Here is a 27,923-nt window from a genome sequence, read left to right as displayed (position 1 = left end):
GAATAAAACCCACATGAATCACTGTGGCATCCAGTTTCTATTCACAAAGAAAAAGCTCCAGTCCATCTTTTAATTTTTTTGAAAAATTCCTGACATTACAGAACTAAACTGAAATGTATTAATATTCCACTCTTACATTTCCATGACAAACAGAAAAAAAAATTCATGAGCCAAAAAAAGGGGGGAGGGGAGAAGCTTATAAAACTAAATATGGATCTCAGCATTAACAGCTGAACAGAGAAAGGAATTAAAACGCTTTAATTAAAAAATCACGAGTGGATGATAAAGTGTGTAGAAACTGAAAATTTACAAACTATTTAAAACCTGGAATCGCTGACTGTTCAGAAACTACACAGATGGATCATGGGTGGTGGTGAACAGCAGAAAGGGATTATGGATGAATCTGCATTGTTCTAGCTGCTCCCCATGCCACCCGTCTCCGAGGAAAGCCTGTAACACAAAAAATAAACAACTCAAATTAGTTTTCTGAATGCCCAGCTGCACCTCACCTCCAAGAACTGTTAGCCTAGTTGGTGAGATGTGAAGGAGTACATAGTGTTTCAGTATCAAGGCAGACGTTTAAAGATTTGTTGGATTGGTACTTGGTACCAGGATCCTGTAACCCCTGCAATCCAAGCTTCCTGAGCCAAATTACCTCAGAACAGAAGGAAACAGACTCTGTTACCAACTGTGGGTGTTCTTCTAATGATGCTCTTTGGAATATTTGTGGGAGATGTTAAATGCTTTCCAAAAATATGCCACACGCTAAAACCTCCTCTTACAGGGTCACAATACACAGAAGCAACTTTTCTTTCTTTACTGAGCTTATTTTAGCTCCTCCCAAGCTACTGATAGAAAGCAGCTTAGGAAACATTGATCTGAAAGTAGCTTCATGAGGCTAACGTTGAAACATCAAAAAAGGCTTCAGTCCTGGGGTGTTTTTTTTTTTTTAAGCACTGTGAAGGTTATTCCTATTAAGAAAATCCTAAACGCTAGGAGATGTTAAAAGAACAGCAAGTATAGTTTAAGTATGGGTCAAGAATTATACCCAACCCATAGTTTTTAGGACTTAAAGCAGAAGCCAACATGTTTCAACAACTCCCTAGTTCATTCTAGAAGCTACGAAAACCTGTTGTTTCCTTAAGCTAAACTCTCCATCCAAACATACCCAGCTATGATGCCTTCTGTCTCAAAAATATCATTTGAGGTCCTGGAACCCAATTTTGGGCTCTGATGGAAAAGTAAGCATTTAGTCTGCTTCACTGATTACTGCACAGTCAGCAAGTCTTAGCTCCCACTTTGAACAGAACTATATGTGTAACAGTTTCAATTCCTAAATTTAGTTCATAAAAATCTTTAACTGTCATAACCTATTTGTGGTATCTAGTCAAAAGAAAATGAATGGTATTTTGTCATCTCCATCCCTTCCACAACAATGTAAAGTCAAAGGCTGGTCTGAAGGGGGGACGGGGCGGGGGGGGGGGGGGGGACGAGGACACCCAAGATCCAGGAAATAGGTCAACTACAAAACTGTATTTAATTTTATATCTGAAATTGTATTTCTACCTCAGCATAAAGGGGAATAGTTCTTTAACGGGGCTGATTCTTGCCAACATCAAAATAGGAGGACCTAGGGCAACATAAACTGTAAGCCCTGAACAAAAGAGTTTAGTGAGGAGTGAAGTTTTAGGAAAGGAGCTGCTGGAAACAGTTTAGATCTAGGACCCAAAGAAATCAAGTTCATGCAAGAAGGTGATGACACTCTAGCACCAAAAAGAACTCAAAGAACTATCCAGAATTTATACACACCCTAAGCATTGATTGAGGCAGGAGGTATAGAAGGGGCAAGAAGGGAAAAACCCAACCGTAATCACACTAAAGGACACTATGATAGAAGGACCACATGGGGGAGCCGAAGTTTTTAAAAATTGAACATCAAGTACCTTTGGTGGTGGCAGTCGACACCTTAAACCTCTGCTTCCTTCCCCACAATCCTCCTTTAGGGAATACTCATTAGGTAAAGAGGCCTTCTAATCAAGAACTAGATAAAATAAAAACCAGGTCTCTTGGGGGGGTGGGGGGATGGTACCAGCAAAATTAAGTCGTAACTACAGAAAGAGCTTATGAAGGGAAAGCTGGACCATATGATAAAGGAGCAGCCAGCAACTAACAAGAAAAACTACCTGGACAGGTTGCTCCTCATGCAGACTTTGGGACAAGTTACTAACTCATAGGGCCAACCTGGGATTGAGGGACCACAATGGCATGAGATAATACATTGCAACACTTACAAGCAATTAGTTTGTTTTTTAACACTGTAAACCAAATGGGATGTGTGTGTGCGTGCTGGGTGGGGGGCGGCGGATGGCAGGAATTTCTACACTAGTTCTCTAATGCCTTGCGAAGAACCGTATACATTCAGGTTGAACTGAAGACTATCAGAGGCCTTCTGCCATCACACCTACAGCATTTCTGGTCTTTTGTGGAGACAGAACTGTGGTCCTTGGGATAAGGAAAATAAGGCTTCAGGGAGATTAAAAGTACACTTGAGGGAAAGTAGTTACTGCCAACTAGTCACTCATGTGATCTGTGAACTTAAATTCTCCAAGGCTTTTTTTTTTTTAATCTGATAAGGGAGTGGATTGGTGAGTTATAGCTGACCTTAAAGGTTCCAAGTTTAGAATTCTCAATTCATGACAGGGCTGGTGGGAGACAGAAGGGTGGGCAGGGAATAGAAGGAAGCGTAAAGGGACTTAATCAGGGTTGGTTTAGGAGGACTGGGGAATCCTGTCAAATTCTAGGTGATGTTACAGTTGCTTGTTCCAGATCTACCCAGTGTCAGAGGAAGAGGGGTTAATTCTCATTCAGAGGAACGCAGACAAAAGCCAGCAAACTTTATTGGACTTTTCCCAACTTGCCTCCTCGTAAAGAAGTAACTTCTTTATATGTATGTTCTGTAAAAGATCCTCAAAGTAACCACTAACCAGAGGAAACAAGCCTGGGATGGACACCCTTGTTACCTGCTATTGGCAAGGTAAGGGATTTTAGAAGTCAGAGAAACTGTTTTCACTAAAGAATCTTAATGGCAATTATGGAAGACCTTCAGGATTTAATCCGCTGCAGGCCCATCTCCTTTTGTGGGGAATGACAAAGGACAACAACTAAATTAACCAGGGATACAAACAAGCCCGAGTCAGTTTTATACAATCCCTAAATTGAGTAGCCACAGGTCACAAGCTCCCCACCCCTTTACCCTTCACAGCACACAATCAACTAAAGTTCTTACTGTGGCAACTTTATTACAGCTAGAAACACAAATCTGGCCAGGAAGGCCTGCTGATAACCATTAAATAATTAAAAAAAAAAAAAAGTTAACGGAGAAGCTTTTATTCATTAACACAGAGCCTAACACATTGTTATATTGCAATGCAGAATAAAGCTACAAAAAAGTAACAGAATGAAAAAGAAGAGCAAGAACTGTGGCTCTAGATAAAGAATTCAACAAGTCAGACTCTGAAACAGGCACTCCGATGAAATGGCCTAAACCTAACCCCAGGTTACCATTGCCCCCACCCCCACCCTGTTATTCCCAAAATAGTAAAAAGGAAACGGTCACAAGCTCACAATTGTTTGGTTCTCACCAATGTTAACAAAGAAAAACAAAATAAACCAAGGAATACTTGAGGGGGTGCCTCAAGATATTCAATCAGTAGGGGGAGAATCTCTGTTTCTCGCCTTTCAGTTTGTTAGTTACACATGGCACGGCAGAGGTGGTGGTGGTGGTAGCTGAAGCCCCGGTACCCTTAGCAGCAGACACAACATTTAGAGCCAGGAGAGGGATGGGTTTCATGCCAAGCAGACTGGAGACACAAGGGGCGGTCGGAAGAGGGTTGGGGAGGCTGGAGGGTGCGTCGGAGGTCCCCGCTGTGGCGAGCGAGGGGGTGGTGGTGGAGGAGGAAGAAGAAGAAGAAGGGGTGGAGGGTTGAGAGAGGTTGATGCTGAGGTGATCAGGGATCGTGACGGAGGCTGCCTGGGAGGAGGGTTTAGCGTTTTCTAAACTGTAACAGAGGAAAAAAAGGAACAAAAAAAAAAGGGTGGGTGGAAGGGAAGACCACAAAAGGGAAAAAGTACAGGACAAAAACTGCTTGTTACCAGTTAAGTGCCTCTGGTTGCACATTAGGAAGACCTAATACCAACTTGTGATAAGCTACCTTTCTTTAAGTCTGTGTCCCACCCTCTAAAAATGTATACTTTGCCAAATTCCATTCCACGATGCTATTTAAAACTGCTATGGTGAAGGAAAAGCTGACAGACTGAGAAAAGAAATCACACAGAGCACACTTCCATGTATCTGACACATGAATCCAACTCAGGAGTCAAAGGATTTCAAAGTAGAAAATGAAACAACACTCGTATCAATCTCCAAACAAAGAACAAATGTCTCTCACCCACCAATCACTTGTGAAGCTGTGGAATATTATACAGAATTAGAAAATTTTCCCCCTAGCACTGAAGTTTGCTTCCATCTCCACAGCAAACTAACCAATATATCACGATGGGAAAGGACAAGAAACCAAAGTAGGTCACTAATTTCAAAACTTTAAAGAATGTAGCATTTTCAAAGAAAAATGCTGAGAACAGAAGTATAGATAAGAACTAGGAAAGCTTCATTTCTGGTAGGAGGAGGGGGTGAGAAAAAAAGCCTTTTGTTTTTGCCTGATCATACTTCTAATAGAGACCTTACAGAACTGGAACATACTCCTGCACTGCTGAAAACCTCATTTAAAAATATAAAAATACGCCTCTATTCTTAAAATAAACTCTAAATAATAGTAATGACCTGGCAGCTCCCAAATGCCTGCATGTTTCTAAAGCAGAACTGCAGTATTTGCTGAGAACTGTCTGGACAACCTGCCCCACAAGTTTAACTCTTTAAGGGCAGGGACCCTCCTCTTAAGATTCCATTTTGTTTACCGAAGTCCAGAGACCCTTACAATCCATAAAGCAGGGGATAAAGAAAGGACTCAGACTGACAGAATAAGCAGAAACACTCAGACTCCATTACTGAAAGCAGAGAAATCTTTCTTGCCTGGTAGTAAAACTAGTTTGCTTTTTGTATTCAAACTAGGCCAAGATGGGGAAGTGAAGAGTAAGCTTTGTGCATGTACAGTCTTTGCTTCGGTGTTAAATGAAGCTTTAAAAAGTTGTAACACAAATTCAGTTTGGACAGTTTCATTAAATAGGATGACTCTAAATAACCAGCCATTCAATAAAATAAGGATGATCCTGAAAAGAGTGACTGAATCAGGAAACTCTGGTGAAGTTCTGGTTCCTTCCAATGTAGACACTGACCCAGGTACAGGAGTCAAACAAACCGCTTCCATTTAAGCACTACCTGACAATATTCAGAGCAAGCCTACCCAAGCAGAAGAAAGCCATCTCCAGCTTCCAAGAACATGATTCTCGCCACTTAACTCCTCCCCATACCCCAATTAGAAACAAGACAACAAACCTTTCCAAACAGCCTATGTAGAAAGTTTACCACCATTTCACACTAAAATGTTAAGAATTTGATGTGCTTGGTAGCAGAAGAAAGCAGATCTAGACACAAAAAAGTCTTTTTTTGCATAAATACTAGTAAGTACCTCAAGACATTAAAAGGCTTCAGGCAGAAGTCAAAACCACTGGGGAATTGATAAATTCTTAACCAGGAGATAAAAGACAATGGAATAAATACAAAGTCAGTGACTATAAATGTAATATGGACTTCATTTGTATGAATTCCTTTCCCCTGAACTCTTAACACCTTTTATGCGCAACAAAGACTGAACAGTTTTAACAGAGGTAAATGACAACTAGACAAAAATCTACAGAAAAAGGATGGCTAAGCCCCTTGGGCAATGGCTAACTGGCTTAGAATGTTAGTAAGCAATTAAAAACATGACTTAAGCACTTGTGCTGAGAAAGCAAGAAATATAAATGCCTTGTAGAATGCCCACTGGAATGGTCCTGCTACAACTATCTTGTGTGGTAACATCAGCTCGGTTTGGTAAAGAAAAATGAAACCTCAGAAGTCATTAAGGTATGAGATGGTGGGGGAAAAAAAAAAAGAGAGAGAAAAGAAAGAAGGAAAACATACTAGACATTTCTGAAATATTCCCAAACCTAAGCCTCCCCTTTCCCACAAGCTGTGAACAATGGAACACATTTGCAATTTGAGAAAAATGGATGTTTTCAGAGTAAGTGGTAATGGTTGCTTCCCAGAAACTACCTTGCTGTCACACATTTTTCTTGTATCAATTAGGGCGTTCTGGAGACTAAACCCAATCAATGAAAGAAATATTGGTCTATGATACGTACAGCAAAAGACCTACATTTGGTTTTAAGTCACTATGGGTGCTCTAGTCAGAGCACTATTCTGCTAGTGAAGTCATACTCTTTCCACTCCTAAAAACAGCAAGTCAAATGCAAGCCTTCTGTCCCCCTCCCCCATACAATTTTATTACAATCTGGTTACTTCCTCTGCTACACTAAAAATGGATTAAAAAGTAGGGCTAGACTTAAACTTTATTGCCATCTCCACCCATCCCCACTCCCATCCCCCAAACACTCCCACATTTAGTAATACATTGTAGCTTTCCCCAAAACACACATTACTTGTGTTGCCACCAACAAGACAAAAAAGGCAGGGAGGGAACCCTTACCTGACATTGATTAGATATTGAGCCAGGCTAATGCTGGCAGCAGATCCAGTGATGGTAACCTGCCTATCAGTAGATCCTTCCACTGGGTTCGCAATTTTGATCTGCGCCCCAGACATCTGACGGATCTCATTGATTTTGGCGCCTTGGCGCCCGATTATGCAGCCAATCAACTTAAGGAAAAAAAACAAGGCACACCAAATTAAGAACTGCATGGCTAGGTCCAAGAATTCCATCCTACCCCTCCGGCCTTTTATAGCTCCAGTCCACGATAATGGGAACAGAAACTACTATCTGCATTCTACACACTCTACTCACTCCTGATTTCAAAACTTGAGTTACAGACTGCATCTCAACTTGTGCCCTATTGTTTTGTCTGACCACTAACAGGTCAGAGCCAACTCTCAGCTGACTGACTCCCTAGTAGCATCAGCTTATTTCCTCAGGGTACTAACTAGACAAAATAAAACTGGCAACATCGTAACAAACCAGTTTATCATGGCAAGGGACAATAAAGGTCTCTAGTTTTTGGCAACAAAGATGCCAAATTCATCCTGCTATGATTACCATTTTAATACACCGGTAAGAAATCTGGCTAATTTCGAATGCTTTTCCTTCAGAAAAAAGTAAAAACTTGGGTCTCCATTCATACTGTCTGATACTGTACTCTAATAACGTGATACTGAACACATTTAATGTAGATAGTGAGACTGAGAAACTGAGGTTATTATTTTATTATTCTCACAATTTAAATAGCCACATGTGGTTAGTGACTATTATGCTGGACAACACAGAACATTCAACTGCTGCTTTAAGTATAAGGCTTCAGATATATACAAGAAGCCAAGGCCAATGGGGTATTCTATCTGAAACAAAAAGGTTCTTTCTGCCTCATGAAACCTCAACACAATAGTGTTATCAATTTTCTCCATCAGTTTTTATTCAGATTCTACATACTCTAAAATTTTTAATTTGGGATCTTTTTAAAAAAACCCACTTTCTTCCCTAGGTCTTGTAAGTGGCATGACACCGCATCAACACTTTTTTATCCCATGAAACCCTATTAACTATACTTACATCGTTTGGAATGGTGAGTTCATGAGAAGTAGTCTGAGCAGATGCATCCAAACCTGCTAAAAGACAGAAGAGAGCAAGGAAGTTCAATGCAAAGCATACAAACCCCCCACTGATTTGCACATTAACCTAACAGAAGGAAACAAACTGGAAACCCAGCATTGGCTGTTGGGATTCATCACTAACTTGGAAGCCTCCAAAGAGGAAAGAGGGGGAAAGGGTACAGAAATAATGCTGGAAAGGTTCCTCTGTACACTCAGAAGAGCTGATTTCATGCCATTTCCTGCAAAGCCCAGCCTATTAGCATATAAGGGGATGGAAGCAAGGGGCAAGGGAATGTAGTATACTCAAAAAGGACCAAAATCTAACCAAGTCCTTCTGCACTGCTCCCCTTTTCTGCTTAGGATTTCCTGCTGCTGTTGTGTTCCAATTTTATCTCACCTGATGCTCACTAGCACCAGTGCCAATATCATGCCTGTTACTGGGTACCATGGACTTTTGGCACACATGCAGAGTTGCTTTAAATATACCTGTATCAGATTAACACCTCCCCCAATCCTAACCTATACTTGAAGGTCAGAGAGAATGAAATGGCAGCCAGGTGAGGAAAGTTTATTTCTCCAGATTTATTCCCTGTCTTTTGCTCAATTGCTCAGTAATTTGTTCTGGTTTTTATTTTGTTTTCCAAAGAAAAAGAAAAAAATCCCATTAGCAAACACTCATACCCATCAATAATACTGACATCTGGACCCAACCAGGTCAGCTGGCTAACTCTCAAAGCTAGTCTTGCTCTCAGCTGTGGCTGCTAAACTCAACATTTTTAGAAGGGGGTTGGCCAGATCCATCAAGGGACCCTCAGGGGCACCAGGCCCACCCCTTTGCTCTCTCAGCTCCTTTCTGCCATGTGCATGTTGCTGGTATGTCATGGGCAGTGAAACAAGACTCCCACCAGTTTATTAATATAACAGTAGAATACTACAGATTTTTTTTTTTAATCATTACCCCAATAGCCTTTCACCTCTGGAGAGCTGGATTCAATGCCTGTTAAGATACAAGTGAAAATGAGTTTGGTGGTCTCATCCTAACCCTATCGGACAAGTTATTCCTTATACAGAAAAAAAAAACCCCAAAAACAAAACAAAACAAAAACAACTACACAATTTGGCACAAATGGATTCTCTACCCAGATCTGTGAATAGCTGGTGGAGAGAAAGGGGGTGCCAATCAGATCAAAGGGGCAGCAGTGAGGATGGGTTAGAAGAAATATCAGCCTACCCTTTGCCTGACAAGCATCCCCAGACCTCACCCCAAACCTTCCAGGGCCTTTTTTTATTTTATTTTTTATTAGAATAACTCACCCCAAATGAAAACCAAGTTAACAAACACATTACCTCTTTCAGTTTAGCGATAGAAGACAGGCAAGTTTAAACCAGCAGGATGCTGGGTAACGAAGTATGTTTTAAACAGATGTCAAACTGAGACCTTGGGGCTGGCCTCTGTCTTGCACTACACCTTACAGAAATAAACACTGAGGTATCCATACCACTGAATCCGGTGTTGCCATGCGTCATGGGAAAATGAGACTGTTGCATTGCCAACTGGTGCAGCTTGGTCAACTGCAGGGAGGAAACAGGAGAGGTTGGCATTAGAAGAGTAAGAGAGCCAGGGCTCACGCACATTCAAATTTGAAAATGCAGAGCTCCTGATCCCCAAAGTTGACTCTACTACTCAAACTACAACATAGGATGGGGCTTATACCACAATCCTGGGGATGGGGCAAAATATGAAGGTAAGGGTTAGAAATAGAAAGGGCACAGTAAAGAGAATGAATGCATTTTGGGTGTGTAAAAGAAAAGCAGCAGCACCTGCCCAACAACCATCCCCTTGTGGGCTACTTAATGAAGGTGTTTGCAGCCATTGCAACAGTTGCCCCAGGGACAAGCACAGACAGGCTAGGTAAACAAACTGTGCAGTGGTGCTAGGGAAACACACCATGCAGGGTTCTGTCATTATCAGGAGGAGGGAAGGAGATGAGGGGGCAGGGAGACTGCAAGGAGGAGAAAGATTAAGATGAAACCAAACTGGACTCAGCACCCCCTCACCAAAAGATTTCTACAGCTTTTCTTCTTCACCTATATATACACTACCCTGGCAGTTCTACAACAATCCCTCCTCAAGGCTACTTTCTCTCTTGGGCCAAACACTAACCAAGAACCAAACCCAAGTTCCCAAGTCTAATGCTCAGCACCTGAAAGGGTTAGTAATGATAGAGAAAAGTGCAGAAAGAAAATGCCCTTAAAGGAAATCTGAATACCAGCACTTTTAAGTAAGAGTTTTTAGTGGCAAGAAAAGTTTTATGGAGTTGAATTCCCAAATATTCAGCTTCTTATTCTTCCCTGTGTAAATAAGCCCCTTTTCCACCCCTCCAGATGCTTTTTAAATTGTCACCTCAAATTGAGGAATACAGTACGCAAGGGCAAACCCAACCTCCCACTCCTCCCCCACAGAAAGGACTCCATGAAGAGATGCAGTCAGTCCACTGTCAATTTAGACTGTGCCCTGGAATAACAAATGATAATACACCACAGAACATTTCTTTTTTAGACACAGTAATCTGGAAAACAGGATAAAATAGAATCTAATAATTTGCTGGATTATAATTTCCAGTGATTATATTATCAGAAGGCAAACAAGGTGCTACTATGCCCTGATTACAGATTATTTAAGGGCCAAAAGATGGGGTTCACCTTGTGAGGAAAACAATACTCCATATGCTTAAGACCCAACTCACTTCTGCCTATGTGGAAGAAAGAGTGAGACAATTTTGGATGGGAAAGGGAACTTTTCAAAACAAGAAGTGAAAACAAAACTTACATCTGGCTGTGGAATGGCATACTGTCCTTGAATGGTATAGGCCTACAAAAGGAGGAAAACAGTTCCTATTAAAAAAAACCAATCAGGGACAGCCACCCAGAGGGAGAGGGGGAGACAGATTTCAACTAGCCAGGAAGCCAGAGTTGAACTAAAGATGGGGGAGGCCACAGATTGAGGCAGTAGATGGTATCTCACAAATACAGTCAGACCTGAGTTGGCTTTCTTTGAAACCTAAATATGATGACTTATTCCAGGAGGCCTATGAAGGGAGCCAAGTTCCCTGCAATCAAAGGCAAAATACACATTTGTTTCTTAATGAAAAGGTGGGAAGTGGATTAAGGAATGCCTCGATTGACCAAGCCCCCTTTCTCCCTCTGTACAAGACAGCCTAGGAGGAAAATGGTCTCTTCCCTCAACCACCCCAACCCTTATGCCAATCATGGTGACATGAATGTTTGTATCTGCATAAACCTATACAGCATGTTCTATAACACTTCCCTTTCCCTATCTAATTTTTTTCTACATCTGCCTAAAGACCTTAAGTGCACTAGAAGCTAGTTTAATCCCTAACACTAGGGAGCTGATCACAGGAACACAAATAAATAAAATAAATCACTGTGTTCTAAATCCTGCACCTTCTCCCACCTCCCACTCCATAAAAGGCACTTGCAGCTCCCACTACACCCTCCTCCCCCCACACCATAACCTCCGAAAAGGGAGCTGGGTCTTCAGGGCAATGGGGTGGGGGACAAGGAGGAACAGGAAGGGAGGGGAAGGAGTGGCTGGTTAACAGGATGTGAAGCTTTTCACATCACAGTGGCCAGTACCCCCAAAAGTGCACCCAGGTGGGGGGTGGGAAGGTGAAAATGGGATAGGAAGAGTGGGAGATGGGGAAGAAGGGTTGAACAACAACAAAAAAAGGAAAAAAAAAAAAGGAAAAAAAAAAGGAAAAAAAAGGAAAAAAAAAGAAAAAAAAGAGTTGGTGTTACCATCTGGTGGGCTACGCGGCCTGTGTGAAATGAGGTGGGGGGGGTCAGTCCAGGTCCCCGTGGACAGGTGGTGTCCACAGCACAAAAATCACCAGCGCCACTGGCCCCCCGCGTGTTGGCAGTCTCGGCTGAGGCGGAAGGATTGAGTGAGCCTTGGAGACTGAACATCCCCTCTCACCTCTAGAGGTGGTCCCTCCAGGTCAGGGTTGAGGCACATGGACGGGGTGGTGTGGGGAAAGCTCGCACTGTCGCTGCCTGTGCTGTACCTGTCCTGTGGATAAATAGAGGATTTCAGTCTCCAGGGCTGTCAATCCGGCACCTTGTCACCAGCATGAAATTCACACAAAAAAAGTTGTTTAATTTTTTCTTTTCCTTTAAAAAGGAGCTCACGACACAATTTGAAACGAGCTGCAATCAGTGAATTTAAAAAAAAAAGTTACCTTGTGGCAGGTATCACACTGCACAATTGGGCTATTTTCAGTAAGAATGAAGGGGTGGGGCAACAGAGCTGATGCCAGCTACTGGTCACTGTGGGATTAAGTTGAACCCCTATAGAGCCCACTTTTGTCACAAAGGAACAAAAGATACAGGTCCATCTGTGGACGTTGCATAAATGGGTCCATTTAAAAAGGCCCGTGGAATAATAAGGGCCACTCATGAAAGAAGCTGCAAGCCTTTAGAGGGTGGTCAACTGAATAAAGGGTGGGGGAGGGTGGGGGGAAGCAAAGAGGTAAGAAGGGGGAGGTGGAAAGAGGAGGAAAGGAAAGGGAAATGAAGAATTATAGAGAGAATTGCTGCTATGCAACATGGGACTCTTTACAATCCCAAATGGGAGTGGAAGAATCCAGAAGAGCAGGAACATGGAGTTCCTGGGGAGAAGGGAAAACTCCTAAGGCTAAGCCTCCTTGCTATACTATACTGACTCTGGGCCTTTGTTTATCCTGCCTGACTATCCAGACTATCGGAACCCTTTGACCAATCCAGTTTCTATAAAGCAAGGTACTAAACTGTCTCAAGGTAATACTGTGACATGATTAATTTCTTGTGAAAGCTCCCAGAAGCACATGACAAACTAAGTCCGCAAATTCTTGTTCAGTTTTATGCCAACTCAAAATAGAATGTGAATGGGATGGACTTCGTTCAGGCTTCCCCCAATTCAAACACAAGATGGAACTAATTAAGTGTGCTTGTAACAGGCCAACCCCTCATTGGGAAAAGGCATTTTGAACAATGTACTTGCTTGCTTAGGCAGCCACCAAATTGAAGGTCACTATTTCAACCTGAACCCCAACATTTAAAAAACTGACCTACCTACTCCTCAAATACTAACAACAAAGCATAAAACTACCCTGGGTCTAACCCGTGCTCTTGTCATAAAAATCTAACTTCAGAATAAACCATATGCCAAAGATCAAGAGTTTAGGTGGGTGAAGTAGAAAGAGGCCAAGGGGGTGCTTTGGTGTTCTTACTCTAACACCAAAGGTCATAGCACCACAGCCCAACATGCTCTCCCCCTTCTATTCTTGCACACTGAACCCTTACCCCGGGCTGGTTTCAGTTATGCCATGTGGGTTCAAACCAGCTTATGAGGTTAAGAGTCTGGGGGAACAACACACTGGAGTTTGGGAGTGAAAGGGTAGGAGTAGGGGAGGTGAGGTGGGGGGGGAGGGGAAGTTTGTAGGACACTCAAGTTTAGGAACCCCCCAATTTTGAGACCACCATCCAGAATCTCCTTCAGAGGTCCAATTCTTTGCTTTTATTCAGACCTCTAAAGAACACCCCACACATTAAAAAGCATGGATGGGGTGGGGGGGAAGGGAGAGAAGTAGTGACACCAAGGCAATTTAACCCTTTCTTCTAACCCAACCCACCTTAAATTACCAAGTAAATTACCTCTTCCGAGTGCCTACAAAACTCCCATTGCCTGCTAAAAATTAAGAGCTTGGCATTCAGAGCTTTCTCCAGTACAAAAAATAAAACTAAAAGCAGGTCAAACTATGGCCAGAGTATAGGTTTCAGCAAGCATGCAGAGTGGCCTGGTGTGCTGCTGGCAAAGTTTACATTTCAAATATAATCCTTGTTCATTGTAGCCCACCAATAAGAATTTTCTTACCTGACCACCTGCAAAGATGACTGGAGAACTGGACGGCTTGGGCCGGTACGGGATGGTCACGCCCTTCGGGGGGGACTGGGAGAGAGTCAGAGGGGAAAAAAACAAAAAGAGATAAGGTTTCAAAGCTGCTTCAGCTGTGTGGCTTAAGCTCACACAGGTCAGTTATATTAAAAACTGTATTAATTTCCATCCCCTCACCTACCAACGTTGTCTCTGGCTAGATCTAATCTCAAATCATCTGCAGTTATTTGCCTTTAAAGCAGTAAGATGGGTCCGTGGACTACACAGCTCACACTAATTCTCATCAAGGCAGATTCCCCTGTAATAATTTACGCATTATTTCCATGTTTTCAAATAAAACTAATGAACATGACAAACCTCTATGTGTATATATGAAGTTGGTAATTTAGGATCTTACATTTTGGCCTAAACAGGAAATGAAATAAAGTACACAAATATTATGCCTGGAGAAATATACACGGTAAGTAGTTCAAAGGCTCAATCAACATTTTCCTAAATTCTACTTGAAAATTCTTTTCTCACGAATATAGGAACATCTCAATGGCAGTTCTAAATGTTTTATTTTCCCTTAATTTTGCTATTCTTGTTTTAACTGGATAGCATATACTACCAGGACCTCACAAGTTATTCATAAACACCATCACAGGTAAGTTTTTTTTCACATAGAAATATTTTGAATATAATCCTGTCTTAAAACATGGAAATTAATTTGAAGAATACGTCAAAGTTGCACATAGCCAAAATACTGTAATCCAAAAGGCAACTTAACTCAGTTTCTCTGGAACCCAGTTACATATTTTGTCCACTCAGACCAAGTAGTGAATCGTCCCCTACCAACCCTGCTAGAATTGCTGTTAACCAAAAGATCACGGCTGCTTAACAGTTTCTATTTTTGCTCAGACTATAAGAAAAGTGGGGGGGGGGGGGAGGAAAATATGAACTCACAGAACCTCTTCCCCACCCCCACTGGAGGCTTCTAACAGCTTCACCTAATTCTAGTCTTACTAAATATAGATCAGTCTGTCTCCCTAGAATCACCCTCCCCCCATTCTCAGCATGAGCCTGAGGGCTTACCTCCAACATGACCACGCAGATCTGTTTCACACACTCAATGATGGATTGCGGAATGCCAGCAATAGTGATGGCCCGCTCAGTTGAGTTGGGGAGCATATCCCCTGCCACCTGGACCTGAGCCCCTGTACTCTTTGGGGTAGAAAGAAAATTTTTAAAAATCAGAAAAACTATTCATGCTCTTCCAATTCCCCAAGCAGTAATTGTGCAGCAGCGATACTTATCCCATTTCCTATTTTACCCTTTTTATCCTCCCTTCCCACTCTTCCCTTATTCCAGATAGGACTGTTTAATCACAGTTATAAATAAATTAGCCTCTGGAAGTCAGTAACAGCCTAAATTTAAGCTGCTCTCAAGAAAAAGGTCCTACTAGATAGTTTTCTTTCAGCTAATGACAGCTTCGTAAGCCATCAAAGTCCCCACAAATATCACCCACTTTTCATTCTTTTATTAAACAAATATTTATATAACGCCCCTTCTATGCACCAGGCACCATTCCAGGTTGCTTGGAATACATCAAACAAAACCAAAATCCCTGCTCTTCTGGCATGCACAATATGATCCCAAAAACTCCTTTAGAAGCCATTCAAATTTCATTCCAATATCCAATTTAGTAACTCCCAGATACTATTAAAAGCTTCCGTAATTCAATGTAAATTCCAGCCTAAAAGGGAGCAGGATTACAACTACATCCTAATATACTTTCCTGTTTTCCCCTTGCTATTTAGGTGTTTGGCCAAGGAAAATATTTGCTGTCATTCCATATCAAACTCTAATCTCTTCAGACACACAAAAAAAGCATATAGTCTCATGGAAAAGTTGCCAAATGAAAAATGGAAACAGATCATATGCAACAGAAATTCTGGTTAACCTTCTGTCTTACTGTTAAGATAAATGAATTGTAAAAACAAAACCAAAAAACAAAAACAAAAACCATCCTACACATTATTTATATACATGTGTCAACTGTGTAATACTTTCCTTCCCAATACACAATTAAATCATAATCGTCTAGGACTACTACTTTTGGTAACAACCTTCATTGCAAACGTTAACTTTTCCAAGCCATACTAAGAGCTATTAACAGAGAAAACCACATTTAGAATAATTAACATTTTCAAGACGACAAAAGTCACCAACCTCTCGTATTTCCTTGATCTTGCAACCACCTTTCCCAATGAGAGAGCCACACTGACTAGCAGGGACCACCAGCCTCAGGGTTACTGGGGGTCTACTGGCAGCTGTGCTATTGGTCATAGAGCTGCTGATGTCCTTCAAAAAGAAATGAGAACACAAGAATCTAAGTTTAAGCAGATCCCTGGGACCCACAACTGCTATAAAAGAACCGTTTAACCTTTTAAGGGACGTTTCAGTCATGATCTACCATCAACAAAAGTTCAAATATTACCCCCTCCACCCCCAAAACAACTATTTCCTTAAAGATAAAAACACCTATAAACTTCCTCTGATTATCCCTAAATACAGTTTCTTTCATGGAGGAAGAAAAGTGACTGTTTTGGAAATCAGAATTGACTGTAAAGGGAAACAATATCAAAGTCAAAATTAAAACATTCAGATGAAACAATGCAACCCCAAATTCGAATAACCAATTCTGTTCTCTTAGAAAAATTAGAAAGATTAAGCAAGTGTTTCTATTTGTTTTAATTTCTTGGTAAAATCACCATTATACAAACAATGAAACTGAGGCCAAGTACTCGTCCCAATCACATCTAAAAAGCTATAGATTTGAAATTAAAAGACTGTATTGGCTCCAAAGCCCACTGTCTTTCCCATAATATGCTACTTCCAAAAAGTCATGGTTTTAACCTAGTTAAATTTAGCCCTCTGAAGATTAAGTGGTTTAAACATCACTTCTCAGCCTAATCACTATGTAGTAGCTAGACCTGAAAAGTGCTTAAACATAAGCCCCTGAAGTCAAGGACATGTTAAAGTACGAATAAATTTTCTGAATGTTTTTTAAGCTTCAAGCTCTGGATTAGCAGGGCCTTGCAGGTCAAAAGATAACATTTCTGATCTTGGCCAGGATAAAATTTCAGGCACCATTAAGTATCCAACCACCAACCAAGCAGCAGCCAATAGCTCTCCTCTGCCTGTGGTGTCAAATGCATGATTAGCAGCATTACTGAAGAGGGGGAGGAGGCTGAAGACCTAGGGCAATGGTTGTAGAGTATCTGAAGGTTGAGGGATCTTGGTGAACAAAAGAAACAAAAACAAAACTTCCTTCTGCCAAAAAACTTCTGGCATTGATAATTTTCTTCTGAAAACCTATAAAACATATTCTCTTCCTCCAAGTATAGCTCTGACACAAAGTTATCAGACTGAATTTCTTAAAAATCCCAACTGCACCCAAGGTTGAAAAATATGTTATTTATGGCATGTATTAGTGTTCATCAGGGCACCTAACAAAAGCACATTTATTTAAGTTCATTCAACTATAAATTAGAGGACGTGAAGTTTACCAATGCAATACCATCATACCTTCAAAACTACTGGTCAAAAAATAAAAATAAAAAATGGGTTTTCACACTTTTTTTTTTTTTTTTTTTTTTTTTTTTTTTTTTACATTGAGTCCTCAGTAATAGTCAAGCTAGTCCTTTTAATGATTCAAGTGACTTACGGTTAAATTTTGGGAACACTGAAGAGGAGGTTTGTAAAGGACCCATTTACAGATTTATGATCCAGTCTGGCCTTCAATTTAGAAAGCTCTTAGAAAAATCACTAAGCTATCTAGAAGCACTTTAAAATGAAGATTCAGGGGGGGAATGAGTGAAAACAAACCTCTTCCAGTTTGTCAATGATCATAGCAAAGGCTTTGAAGATGGCATTAGTGGGTCCAGCCAAAGTGATAATTCTCTCAGGACAATTCCCTTCTGAGATGTTGATACGTGCACCGCTCTGGATTAAAAAAACAAAGCCAAGAGGTTAACAGACAAAAAAGTCTGAGCATATACAGATTACACAGCCCCTCCCAAATAAGATGACCAAGGAAGCTACCTATACGCATGATCTTAACACAAGCCAATTTCGGATTTCAAACATTGCTCATATTTGCCCTCAACACTACAGAAGCTGGCTTAAAGCTTGAATGAATTGAGGCTTTCTGGAACTACATTTCCCAGCATATTATGTGATTACAAATAACCAGGCCAGAAAAACACCAGATAGGAGTATTGATTCCTTCTAATTGCTCATTAAATAAAAATTTTGCCTTTAAGGGCTTTTAACAACCCTTAAACTAGCCCCCCCCCATCCCAGCCCCCTATAACTCACCTCCTCACGCATCTTCTTAACTGATTCTCCTTTCTGTAAGAGGAAAAGTCAAGAATGAGCTCCAACTGCTGTTTCAACCAAGACTGACTAAATAGTAATTAAAGTTGAAGTGAAACAGTCTTACCTTTCCGATGATACTGCCAACTTCCTGCAATGGAGAAAACTAGTGTCAAATAAGAGGAAACTCAAGTGTTCATATTAAAAAGGAATTTTTAACTGTCCAAAACAATGGAAAAACTCAGATTTATTAGGAAGAGGAGTAGGGAGGCTTACTCTCTTCTTTGCTCAAAACATAACTGAAGGTACCAAAGAATACTAAAGGAATAATGATTCAGAAATAATCAAATACTATTCTGTGTTTAACATAACTTATTTTTTGAAGTACCAAATCTGTATAGTTTCCCAAAATTGTCTTGGCGGAGGTTATCTATTTATCACAAGCTACACCAACCTCGATGAGGAAAATCTTATTATCCAGGTATGAGAGTCTTTGGCTCCATCCTCTAGTTAAGCCTTTCCTGCTCAGTGGAGCTTCCTACTAAAGTCTGTCCATTTTCCCACTACACTCTCATCTACTCTGATAGAGAAGACTGCTAAAGCCAGATGCCCCACAGTGCTAATCTGATGAGCTCCAAGATGCATGCCCTCTCTTCCTGGCCTCTCCCCGAGCAGTTACTATGACCCAATTTCCCAAGCTGGTGCATACCTTTCCATGCATAAGTAGCCGGATGGTGAGAGTGACATTTAATCCACCTTCAATCACACCGGTGTCCATGTCGAGCAGTGTTCTGGGGAGCTGGACTTTGAGTGGTCAAGTCTTTGGTCACTGGTGGGGGTGAAGCCAAAAACTGAAATGCAAACATGACCAAAATCAGAGGGGGAAAACAATAGGAGAAATAGTTCCCAGAGTCACTTTCACTGTTACAAATGTTTTTTGACTCTTTTCCTTATATGACAGCCTATCCATTGGGAAGCTTGTATACACCCAGCACAACTGCACTAATGACAACCATTTACAGCTCAGGTTCTGATAGAGTATGGAAAGAGACTCTTCAGTCTGCTGTCCTTAATGGTAAGGTTTCCGCTGACTGAGGAGGAGGAAGATTCCTTCAATCCGCAATGGTTGCAAAGGAAGTGCTGAACGTGCACCAGTTGTCCTTCAACAGAATAAGATTCGACAGGATACAGAAACACCTGGAAATCATGAGGCCAGACCTCAAAGTAATCAACTACAGACAGACAGATGACCTTTTGCTTCCCTGTTAAGTAGCACGCTCAGGTTGAGAGCAAGAAAGGACACATTAAGTTTTCTTACTTGCAGCAATTTCTAGATTAAAAAAAAAATTTAGAGGTAGCTCACATTACAATTTCAAATGTTGATAGATGACACCAAATAATTTTAATAAGATTTAAATCAACAACCTCACTGAAAATGGCACTATCTGAAAAGCCTTCTATGAAGGCTGGGATTCCATATTCCCCTTTGGGAAAAGGCTCAATACATTAAGTACATCCTGAGTCCTTTCTCCCATCCCCTCTCCTGACCCAACTTGATAATCACTCATATTTGAAAATCTGCCTTGCTTCTGCGTATTAATCTTTGTTACCACTCCACCTTTATTCAAATCTATTAAATCTTAAATTTTCTTCCAAAGAAAACAATGAAAATAAGACTACTGCTAAATATTTATTGTATAGTTGTCTTAAGCAACAGCAGGAATAAACCTTTCCTACAGAGAAAGCTCTTTCCCCACCCATCATCTGAAACAATATTCCTAACATTTCTGTCTTGGAATAACTAACCAAACGTAGAAAGAGAATTTGTTTGTGAATATACCTTTTCCTATGATACCTCCTTAGGACCTAATAGCATTAGCTTTAAAAAGGTTCTCCAAAGTTGATAAATTTCACCAGTGACATTTTTAGCAACCATCCCTTCAAAAGTCAACATCAATGATCTCTCCTTCAGCTAAGTTTCCCCCTTCACAAACCAGCCACTGTTTTAACTTTGTTCCAACACAAAGCCCATCCCCTAAACACTTAAAATGTTTAAGTTGCTGCCAGATCATGCTGTATATGGCGAACTGCCTTGTGGTTACCTCCAAAATAAGATTATTAAAAAGACAGACTTTGCATCCCCAAGGCACCTCATTGCCCCATTGTCAAAATAGAATTGTTGGCAAAATCCCAGAATTCAACACTTTTCACTCAGGGAAAAACAACAGTGCTGGGGGGGGGGGGAGGGGGGCCGAGGGAGACCGTTACGTCTTTAAGAATGACTTTTTAATAAGCTATGGCTAAAAAAAAAAAAAAACTGGCAGTTTAACTCTTTATCCCCACACAAATGTAACTGGAATCACTTTCAAATACCACAGTAACACAAGTTCAAAAGAGCAGGAAAGCTGAAAAACCTATTAGAAAGCCATTTCTTGATTAAGGCACAGACGTGCATTTCTAACTCCAAACATCCAAGAATCTCTGTCATTTCTCTCCCGCCTAGGTTAATATAAATGTACCCAATCCCAGAAATCCAGCTGTTAATCCTGCAGTCCATTACCCCTTCTCCTATAAATAGCTCGGCCTGGGTCTATACCGGCAGGCATTTTCTAATTTCAAAATTCGTTACCCCGAGAAAACGTCCTGAATAACTCGGTAACTGGGAGCCCGTTTACCCTTTCTTTAACTCCGCAGCCCCCCTCCCCTCGGTCATCCAAGCATTTTCCAATTAAAAAATGCCCCCCCCCCCATCCCTCCACTAGAAAAGAGAGAAGGGAAAAAAAATAAACGGTTCGGTCGGGGGGGGGCGCTGCGATCCAGGGGGAGGGGCCGGGCTAGTAGCGCCTCCTCGTGTGGCTGCGCCAGCGCCTGACCCCCGCGGGGAGCCGCGCTCACCCGCCCGGCCAGCAAGCCGGCCATCGCCTCCCCCAACCCCCTTCAACCAACAAATCCACCGCCGCCCCCCCTACCGCGCGCGCGCCCTCCTTGACTCCTGCGCAGCCGCCACCGGGAAAAGGCGGGGGGAGGGGGGTAGGCCTTGCGCGAGGCCTACTAGGCCGCGTCTGAGCCAGGGCCTCGCGTGAATGGCCGGCCAGGCAGACTGAGGGGGTAGGCGCTCACGCGGTACTACGCGAGGCCGGGGCTCGTGACGAGGACCGGAGCCCGCAGAGAAAGATGGCAAGAGTGGAAAGAAAGCTATAGCCGGGGGCGGAGGGAGAATTTTGAAGCTTACCTGCAGGCGCGAGGCGACTGAGGGGAAAAGGGGAGCGGGCGGGAAGGGGAAGGGCGGGAGGCCGGGGGCGGAACAATAGGGGCGGGCGGGAAGGCGAGGGGGGCCCCGCGGGCGGGCGGAGGAGGAAGGGGGGGGTGGAGGAGGAGGAGGAGGAAGGGGGAAAGAGACCCCGGGGCGGGTGGAGGGCGGCGGAGGGCGGGCGGGCGGGCGGAGGGCGGGCGGGCGGGAGAGGGCGCAGGCTGCGGCTGCTCCGGCTGCTGCCTCTGCTGGTCTGGGAGGGGGACGGGGCGGAGCGGCCCGCTTTCAACCCCGCGCACCCTCCGACCCCGGAAGCGCTAACCGCCCCGGGGGCCGGCGAGGCGACTGCGTCGTCCAAACCTTCCCCACGCAATGCGGACGGCCTCCCTACAGCCTAGAGCGGCTCCGTGGACAGCGTCGGCACCAACGAGACAATACCTTGTAGCCGATGGCTAAGTCTATGATAGAGCGGCAGCGTAAGAACAGGGAGGAAGTTAGTGGCCCCTAGCGGAAAGATTGGAAATCCCAGGCGTGCGTACGGAGAGAGTTGGCAGTCGCCATGGATAAAGGGAGACAAGAGGGAAAAGGGATGGGTGAAGAGAATGAGAAGAGACGGGAAAAACCCAGTAGTCTATAGTGATACTTAAATAAAAGAAAGATTTAAAAAAACTAATTTGCCACATTGAAGGCAACTTTTACACTAGTTCCTTACTCTGAAAATTAGTAACTAAAAGCAAAGAATTAAGCATTTACTCTCTCTTAGGAAGAATGTAATTCATCCGTTAAGGGAAAACTCTTTTAAGAGTTCCATTTAATAAATGTAGAAAGAATGAAAGAGTTAGAAAATCACCATTCATTCTGCAACCCAAAATGAAATAATTCATTCAGGCCAGTCTCATCAAACATCAAAACTTTAAGTGAAAAGCTATTAGGGGAGCAGGATATTATGGGGCCAAATATCACCACACACATAATTGACAAATCGCACGGGGGGGGGGGGGGGGAGGGGAAGTAATCTAAAATGGAGGTATCTGATAATCACCATCTTATTCAAGTGATCAAACTTTGTATCACTAATCGCAGGATACCCGTTGACATTATGTGGTCCTTGATGAGATACAATAAATACATAGCATTATCTATTAAATATTCTTGTCAAAAGCGCTTAATCTAATCAACCTTTACCACTAATTTGCAACATACAGAAAATGTATCAGCAAATTCAGAATGTTGGACAGTTTGCAAGACAACTACCTCAGGTTCTTTAATAAGGCAATGTAATAGAAAAGAAAGAGGAAGAAGTGAAAGAAAAGAAATTTAAAAGGAAATAACAAATGTAAGGTATGGATCAGATCTTGTTTGCTTGTTTTTAAATAGCTACATAAGACATTTGGGGGACAACTGAGGAAATTCAAACAAACTGAATATTAGCTAATATTAGGAAGTATTTTTAATCTTCTTGAGTGTGATCATGGAATTGTGGTTATGTAGGAGAAATGCTGTTTAGAAGGTGCATGATGAAGTATTTATTGAGCATGGGTCATGATGTATGCAACAGACTTTCAAATTGAAGCAAATATAGGAAAATGTTACCAATTGTTTAGTATGAGTGGTAGGTTTATGGATAATCACTGTACTGTTTGTAAACTTTTAAGAGATAATTTTTATAACAAAACTTGGAAACAATATGACGTGGAATGGAACAAGATTGGCAAAATGTTGATAATTACTGAGGCTAGGTGATGGGAATATAGGAGTTCATTAAACTGCTTTCTCTGTGTATGTCTGTAAATTTCCATGTTAAGACTTTCTATGAAAAACAAAACAAAACAGAGAAGAGCTCTGGCAGGGAATAAGACAAAACAAGAGAAGGAAATAAGAGAGAGCAAACCTCGTTCAAGTCCTTTAGATGTCAGTTCTGGCCTTAATATTAGTAAGTTTATTTTATCGGGCAACCCCAATTCAATGGAGTCATCTGAAGAAGAACAGCCTTCCAAAGTGGAAAATACAGCTTGGGTATTCCAGTGCCTTGGGGGCGGGGGACATTAGAAACAATGTGAGATAGAAATAAAAAGAAGTGGGGAGCCTGGGTGGCACAACTGGTTAAGCGTCAGGTCATGATCTCACAGTTTGTGAGTTCGAGCTCCATGTCGGGCTCACTGCTGTAGGCACAGAGTCAGCTTCAGATCCTCTATTCCCCTCTGTCTCTGTCCCTCCCCTGCTCTCGCTCAGGCTCTCTCTCTCAAAAATAAATAAAACATTTAAAGAAAGGAAATAAAAAGAAGTCTGTACTTGCAAAGGCAAGGGGCAGACCAAATACTGAGAGGAAAGGAAAACAAGAAAATGTTAGGACATAACATTTCAAAAAAAATTTTTTTTAAGTTTTGTTCATTTAAGTAATCTCTACATCCAGTGTGGGGCTTAAACTCACAATCCCAAGATCAAGAGTCACATGCTATTCCAACTGAGCCAGCCAGGTTCCCAGGACAGTAACATTTCAAATCAAACTAAGGAACAGGCTTACTGAGAGGCCCAGGCAGAAGGTCAGATTAACCTCAAGATTTTGCATTAGGGTCATTTATATTCCAGGGACCCTGTGAGCTGGGGTGAAAGTGAGTGGCTATTCAAGCAGTCATCTCTGATGTGGAAGGCAAAACAAAGATCAAATACAAGTTGATAAAATAACATCATCCTTAGTATGGCTTCTCCTAGGACTGGGCAACAGTTGTAGTCAGCTTTGAAAGAGAAAGATGAGATGCATTTAATGGCAATACCTAATAATTTTACAAATCAATAATTTTCTCTCAGAAAGGGAAAGAAGAGAGTGAGTTTTCCTTGAGCTACAAAACGACCTGATATAGGCAGATGATTCCAAAAAGACAGCAAACTAAAGACTCATCCCATGACTGGCAATCCCCCAAAGCTAAAGTGACAATTTTTTTAATATTTTTTTTTAATGTTTATTTTTTGAGACAGAGAGACAGAGACAGAGCGTGAGCAGGGGAGGGGCAGGGATAGAAGGAGACACAGAATCCGAAGCAGGCTCCAGGCTCTTAGTTGTCAGCACAGAGCCCAACAAGGGGCACGAACTCATGAACCGTGAGATCATGACCTGAGCTGGAGTCAGACACTTAACCGAATGAGCCGCCCAGGTGCCCCTAAAATGTCAATGTGTATTTTATTTTTTTAAAGAGATTTTTAAAATGATTTTTTTTTTATATTTATCTTTGAGAGAAAGAGCATGAGTGGGGAAGGGGCAGAGAGCAAAGGAGACAGAGGATTCGAAGTGGGCTCTGCACTGAGAGCAGAGAGCCTTATGTGGAGCTCAAACCCATGAACCATGAGATCATGACCTGAGCCAAAGTTGAATGCTTAACCAACTGAGCCACCCAGGTGGCCCTCAATTTGTATTTTAGATCTCATGGGTTTCCTATCCTTTCCCATTGTCAATTGTGTGGAAACCTTGCTATACTTTGTTTATAGTAGGAAGAGAATGGCAGAATCCCGGATTCCCCTGGTGGACACAAGGTGGTGAAGTCATAAGATAAACACATTTGAGAACCACCATCTTTAGTGCTTTATATCATTGCACAAAACATGGCGCAAACCCAATGCTCTCAGGGGACAGGCAAGTTATGTAATTGGGAGAAAGAAGGCAACAGAAGTTGCAATGAGAAGACTGGAGTGCACAGGATCCACCTATAAGGAATGACCACTACTCGAGGCCAGATTTTCTGCCTTCAGGAATGAGGATCCACTGTTGCTAGACTTTCTAGCTTGAAATCTAAATCTTTATTGAAAATGTCTGGGGACACCTGGGTGGTTCAGTCTGTAGAATATCCAACTCTTGATCTCAGAGTTGTGAGATCAAGCCTAGCCTACGTTGGGCATGGAGCCTACTTGGGGGGTGGGGGAGAGTCTGATATTTAGCACAGAATGGGCTCTCCACAAAAAGAAAAAGAAAAAGAGACAGACAGACAGACAGACGGATGGACAGACTCATAGCCAGATATAGCCATGGGCATCTGACTTTTCAACCTCAGTTGTTTTTGTTTTTTGTTTTGTTTTGTTTTAGTTTATTTTGAGAGAGAGAGAGAGAGTGCAGGAGGAGCAGAGAGAAAGGGAGAGACAGAGAATCCCAAGCAGGCTCAGCACAGTCAGTGTGAGCCCGACGTGGGACTCAAACTCTACGAACCTTGAGATCATGACCTGCGCTGAAATCAAGAGTCGGACACTCAACTGACTGAGCCACCCAGGCATCTCTCAACCTCGGTTTAAGATAAATGTACCAAAATGTTCACTGTAGCAGTTAAGTGTATAACAAGACTGGAAGCAATATAAAATCCCAACAATAAAAGATTGGATAAATTGAATGGTGTTAAAAACAAGGTTGTATTCACTAGCACACTTCCACACATGCATGCACATACACGCAGATGGAATGAACTCTGAGATAGACGGTTAAATGAGAAAAAGTTAGGTCCCAAAGAGGGCATAGAGTATGCTCCCATATAAAGTGGGGAGGAGGAAAATAGGAATGATGTAAGATAGAAATAAAAGGGGGGCACTTGACTGTACACAGAATAGCTCTGGAAGTTTACAAAAGTATCTGGTAGTTGTGATTGGCTCTTTCTCGGAGAAGAGAGAGAATCTTTTCACTCAATTTCCTATTAAAAATGTTACAATCTGGGGGCACCTGGGTGGGTCAGTTGGTTAAGTATCCAACTTCAGCTCAGGTCACTGTTTGTGGGTTTGTGAGTTTAAGCCCTGAATTCGGCTCTGTGCTCTCTGTGCTCTCAGCATGGAGCCTGCTTTAGATACTCTGTGCCCCTCTCTCTCTTTGCCCTCCCTGCTCACACTCTCTCTCAAAAACAAATAAACATTTTTTCAAAAATGTTACAATCTGGGGGCCCTGGCTGGCTCAGTTGGTGGGGCATGCAACTTTTGATCTCTGGGTCATGAGTTGCGGTCCCAGGCTGGGCATAGAACTTACTTTAAAAAAATAAATCAATTTTAAAAGATAAAACAAAAAAGTTACAATCTTTTTCTCAAGTACATGTATTGCTTTCAGCTTTTAAAAAGTTAGTAAATTTGGGGGGCACCTCAGTGGCTCAGTCAGTTAAGCATCCAACTCCTGATTTCGGCCTAGGTCGTAATATCACAGTTCTTTCGGATTGAGCCCCACATGAGGCTCTGAGCTGAGAGCCTGCTTGGGATTCTCTCTCTCTCTCCCTCTCTCTCTGCCCCTCCCATGCTCTCTCTCTCTCTCTCTCAAAACAAACTTTTTAAAAAAGTTTTTTAAAAAGTTGATAAATTTTTGAGAAATAACAAAACAATAGTAAGGCACTGTGCATATAGCTTAGAAATGCCAGGATGGGGAGATGTGCTCTCCATGGTTAAGAGTGGGGAGAAAGGGGGGCACCTGGGTGGCTCAGTCGGTTGAGCGTCCGACTTCAGCTCGGGTCACGATCTCGCGGTCCGTGAGTTCAAGCCCCGTGTCGGGCTCTGGGCTCATGGCTCAGAGCCTGAAGCCTGCTTCCGATTCTGTGTCTCCCTCTCTCTCTGCCCCTCCCCTGTTCATGCTCTATCTCTCTCTGTCTCAAAAATAAATAAATGCTAAAAAAAATAAAAAATAAAAAAAAAAAAAGAGTGGGGAGAAAGGGGGCACCTGAACGGTTCCATCGGTTAAGCCTCCAACTTCGGCTCAGGTCATGATCTCATGGTTCATGGATTTGAGCACCGCATTGGGCTTCAGATCCTCTGTCTCCCTCTCTCTCTGTCCCTTCCCCACTAGCACTCCCTCTCTCTTTCTCTTAAAAATAAACATTAGGGGCCCCTGGGTGGCTCAGTTGGTTAAGTGTCCGACTTCAGCTAAGGTCATGATCTCGTGATTTGTGAGTTCGAGCCCTAGGTGGGGCTCTGTGATGACAGCTCATGTTCTGGAACCTGCTTGGGATTCTGTGTCTCCCTCTCTCTCTGCCCCTCCCCTACTCGCATTCTGTCTCTCAAAAATGAATAAACGTTAAAAAAATTTTTTTAATAAAATAAATAAACATTAAAAAATAGTGGGGGGGCGCCTGGGTGGCGCAGTCGGTTAAGCGTCCGACTTCAGCCAGGTCACGATCTCGCAGTCCGTGAGTTCGAGCCCCACGTCAGGCTCTGGGCTGATGGCTCAGAGCCTGGAGCCTGTTTCCGGTTCTGTGTCTCCCTCTCTCTCTGCCCCTCCCCTGTTCATGCTCTGTCTCTCTCTGTCCCAAAAATAAATAAACTTAAAAAAAAAAATAAATAAATAAATAAATAAATAAATAAAAAATAGTGGGGTGTTGGGGCGCCTGTGTGGCTCCGTTGGTTAAGTGTCCGACTTCGGCTCAGGTCATGATCTCATGGTTTGTGGGTTTGGGCCCGCATTGGGCTCTGTGCTGAACTCTTGCTCAGAGCCTGGAACCTGCTTCAGATTTTGTGTCTCCTTCTCTCTCTGCCCCTCCTCCACTTGTGCTCTGTCTCACTCTGTCTTTCAAAAATAAATAAATGTAAAAAAAAAA

The 27,923-nt window shown here is 42.3% G+C and overlaps 1 protein-coding gene across 13 annotated transcripts; it reads right to left on the bottom strand.

Moving 5' to 3' along the window:
* Window positions 1-18: 18 nt before the first annotated feature.
* PCBP2 (poly(rC) binding protein 2) lies at window positions 19-21,570 on the bottom strand. 13 transcript variants are annotated; one of them, XM_047868534.1, is made up of 15 exons: window positions 21,364-21,568; window positions 18,841-18,982; window positions 18,259-18,282; window positions 18,135-18,167; window positions 17,643-17,759; window positions 15,984-16,115; window positions 14,847-14,975; window positions 13,752-13,838; window positions 11,817-11,909; window positions 10,650-10,691; window positions 9,319-9,391; window positions 8,778-8,816; window positions 7,779-7,831; window positions 6,705-6,874; window positions 19-450 (listed from the first exon to the last, which is right to left on the bottom strand). In XM_047868534.1, exons 2-15 carry the CDS (start codon window positions 18,907-18,909, stop codon window positions 414-416), a joined length of 1,098 nt encoding a protein of 365 aa, XP_047724490.1. In that variant the 5' UTR covers window positions 18,910-18,982; window positions 21,364-21,568; the 3' UTR covers window positions 19-413. The 13 variants fall into 13 exon arrangements, with proteins under 13 accessions (XP_047724490.1, XP_047724492.1, XP_047724487.1 ...); XM_047868536.1 differs by having other exon boundaries at window positions 13,752-13,826; XM_047868531.1 differs by having other exon boundaries at window positions 7,779-7,834; window positions 21,364-21,567.
* Window positions 21,571-27,923: the final 6,353 nt, after the last annotated feature.

This window comes from Prionailurus viverrinus, chromosome B4, assembly GCF_022837055.1.
Source record: "Prionailurus viverrinus isolate Anna chromosome B4, UM_Priviv_1.0, whole genome shotgun sequence".
Lineage (NCBI taxonomy): Eukaryota > Metazoa > Chordata > Mammalia > Carnivora > Felidae > Prionailurus > Prionailurus viverrinus.
Note: the sequence above shows the minus strand (reverse complement) of the source record. Positions and strands in the feature narration are given on the sequence as shown.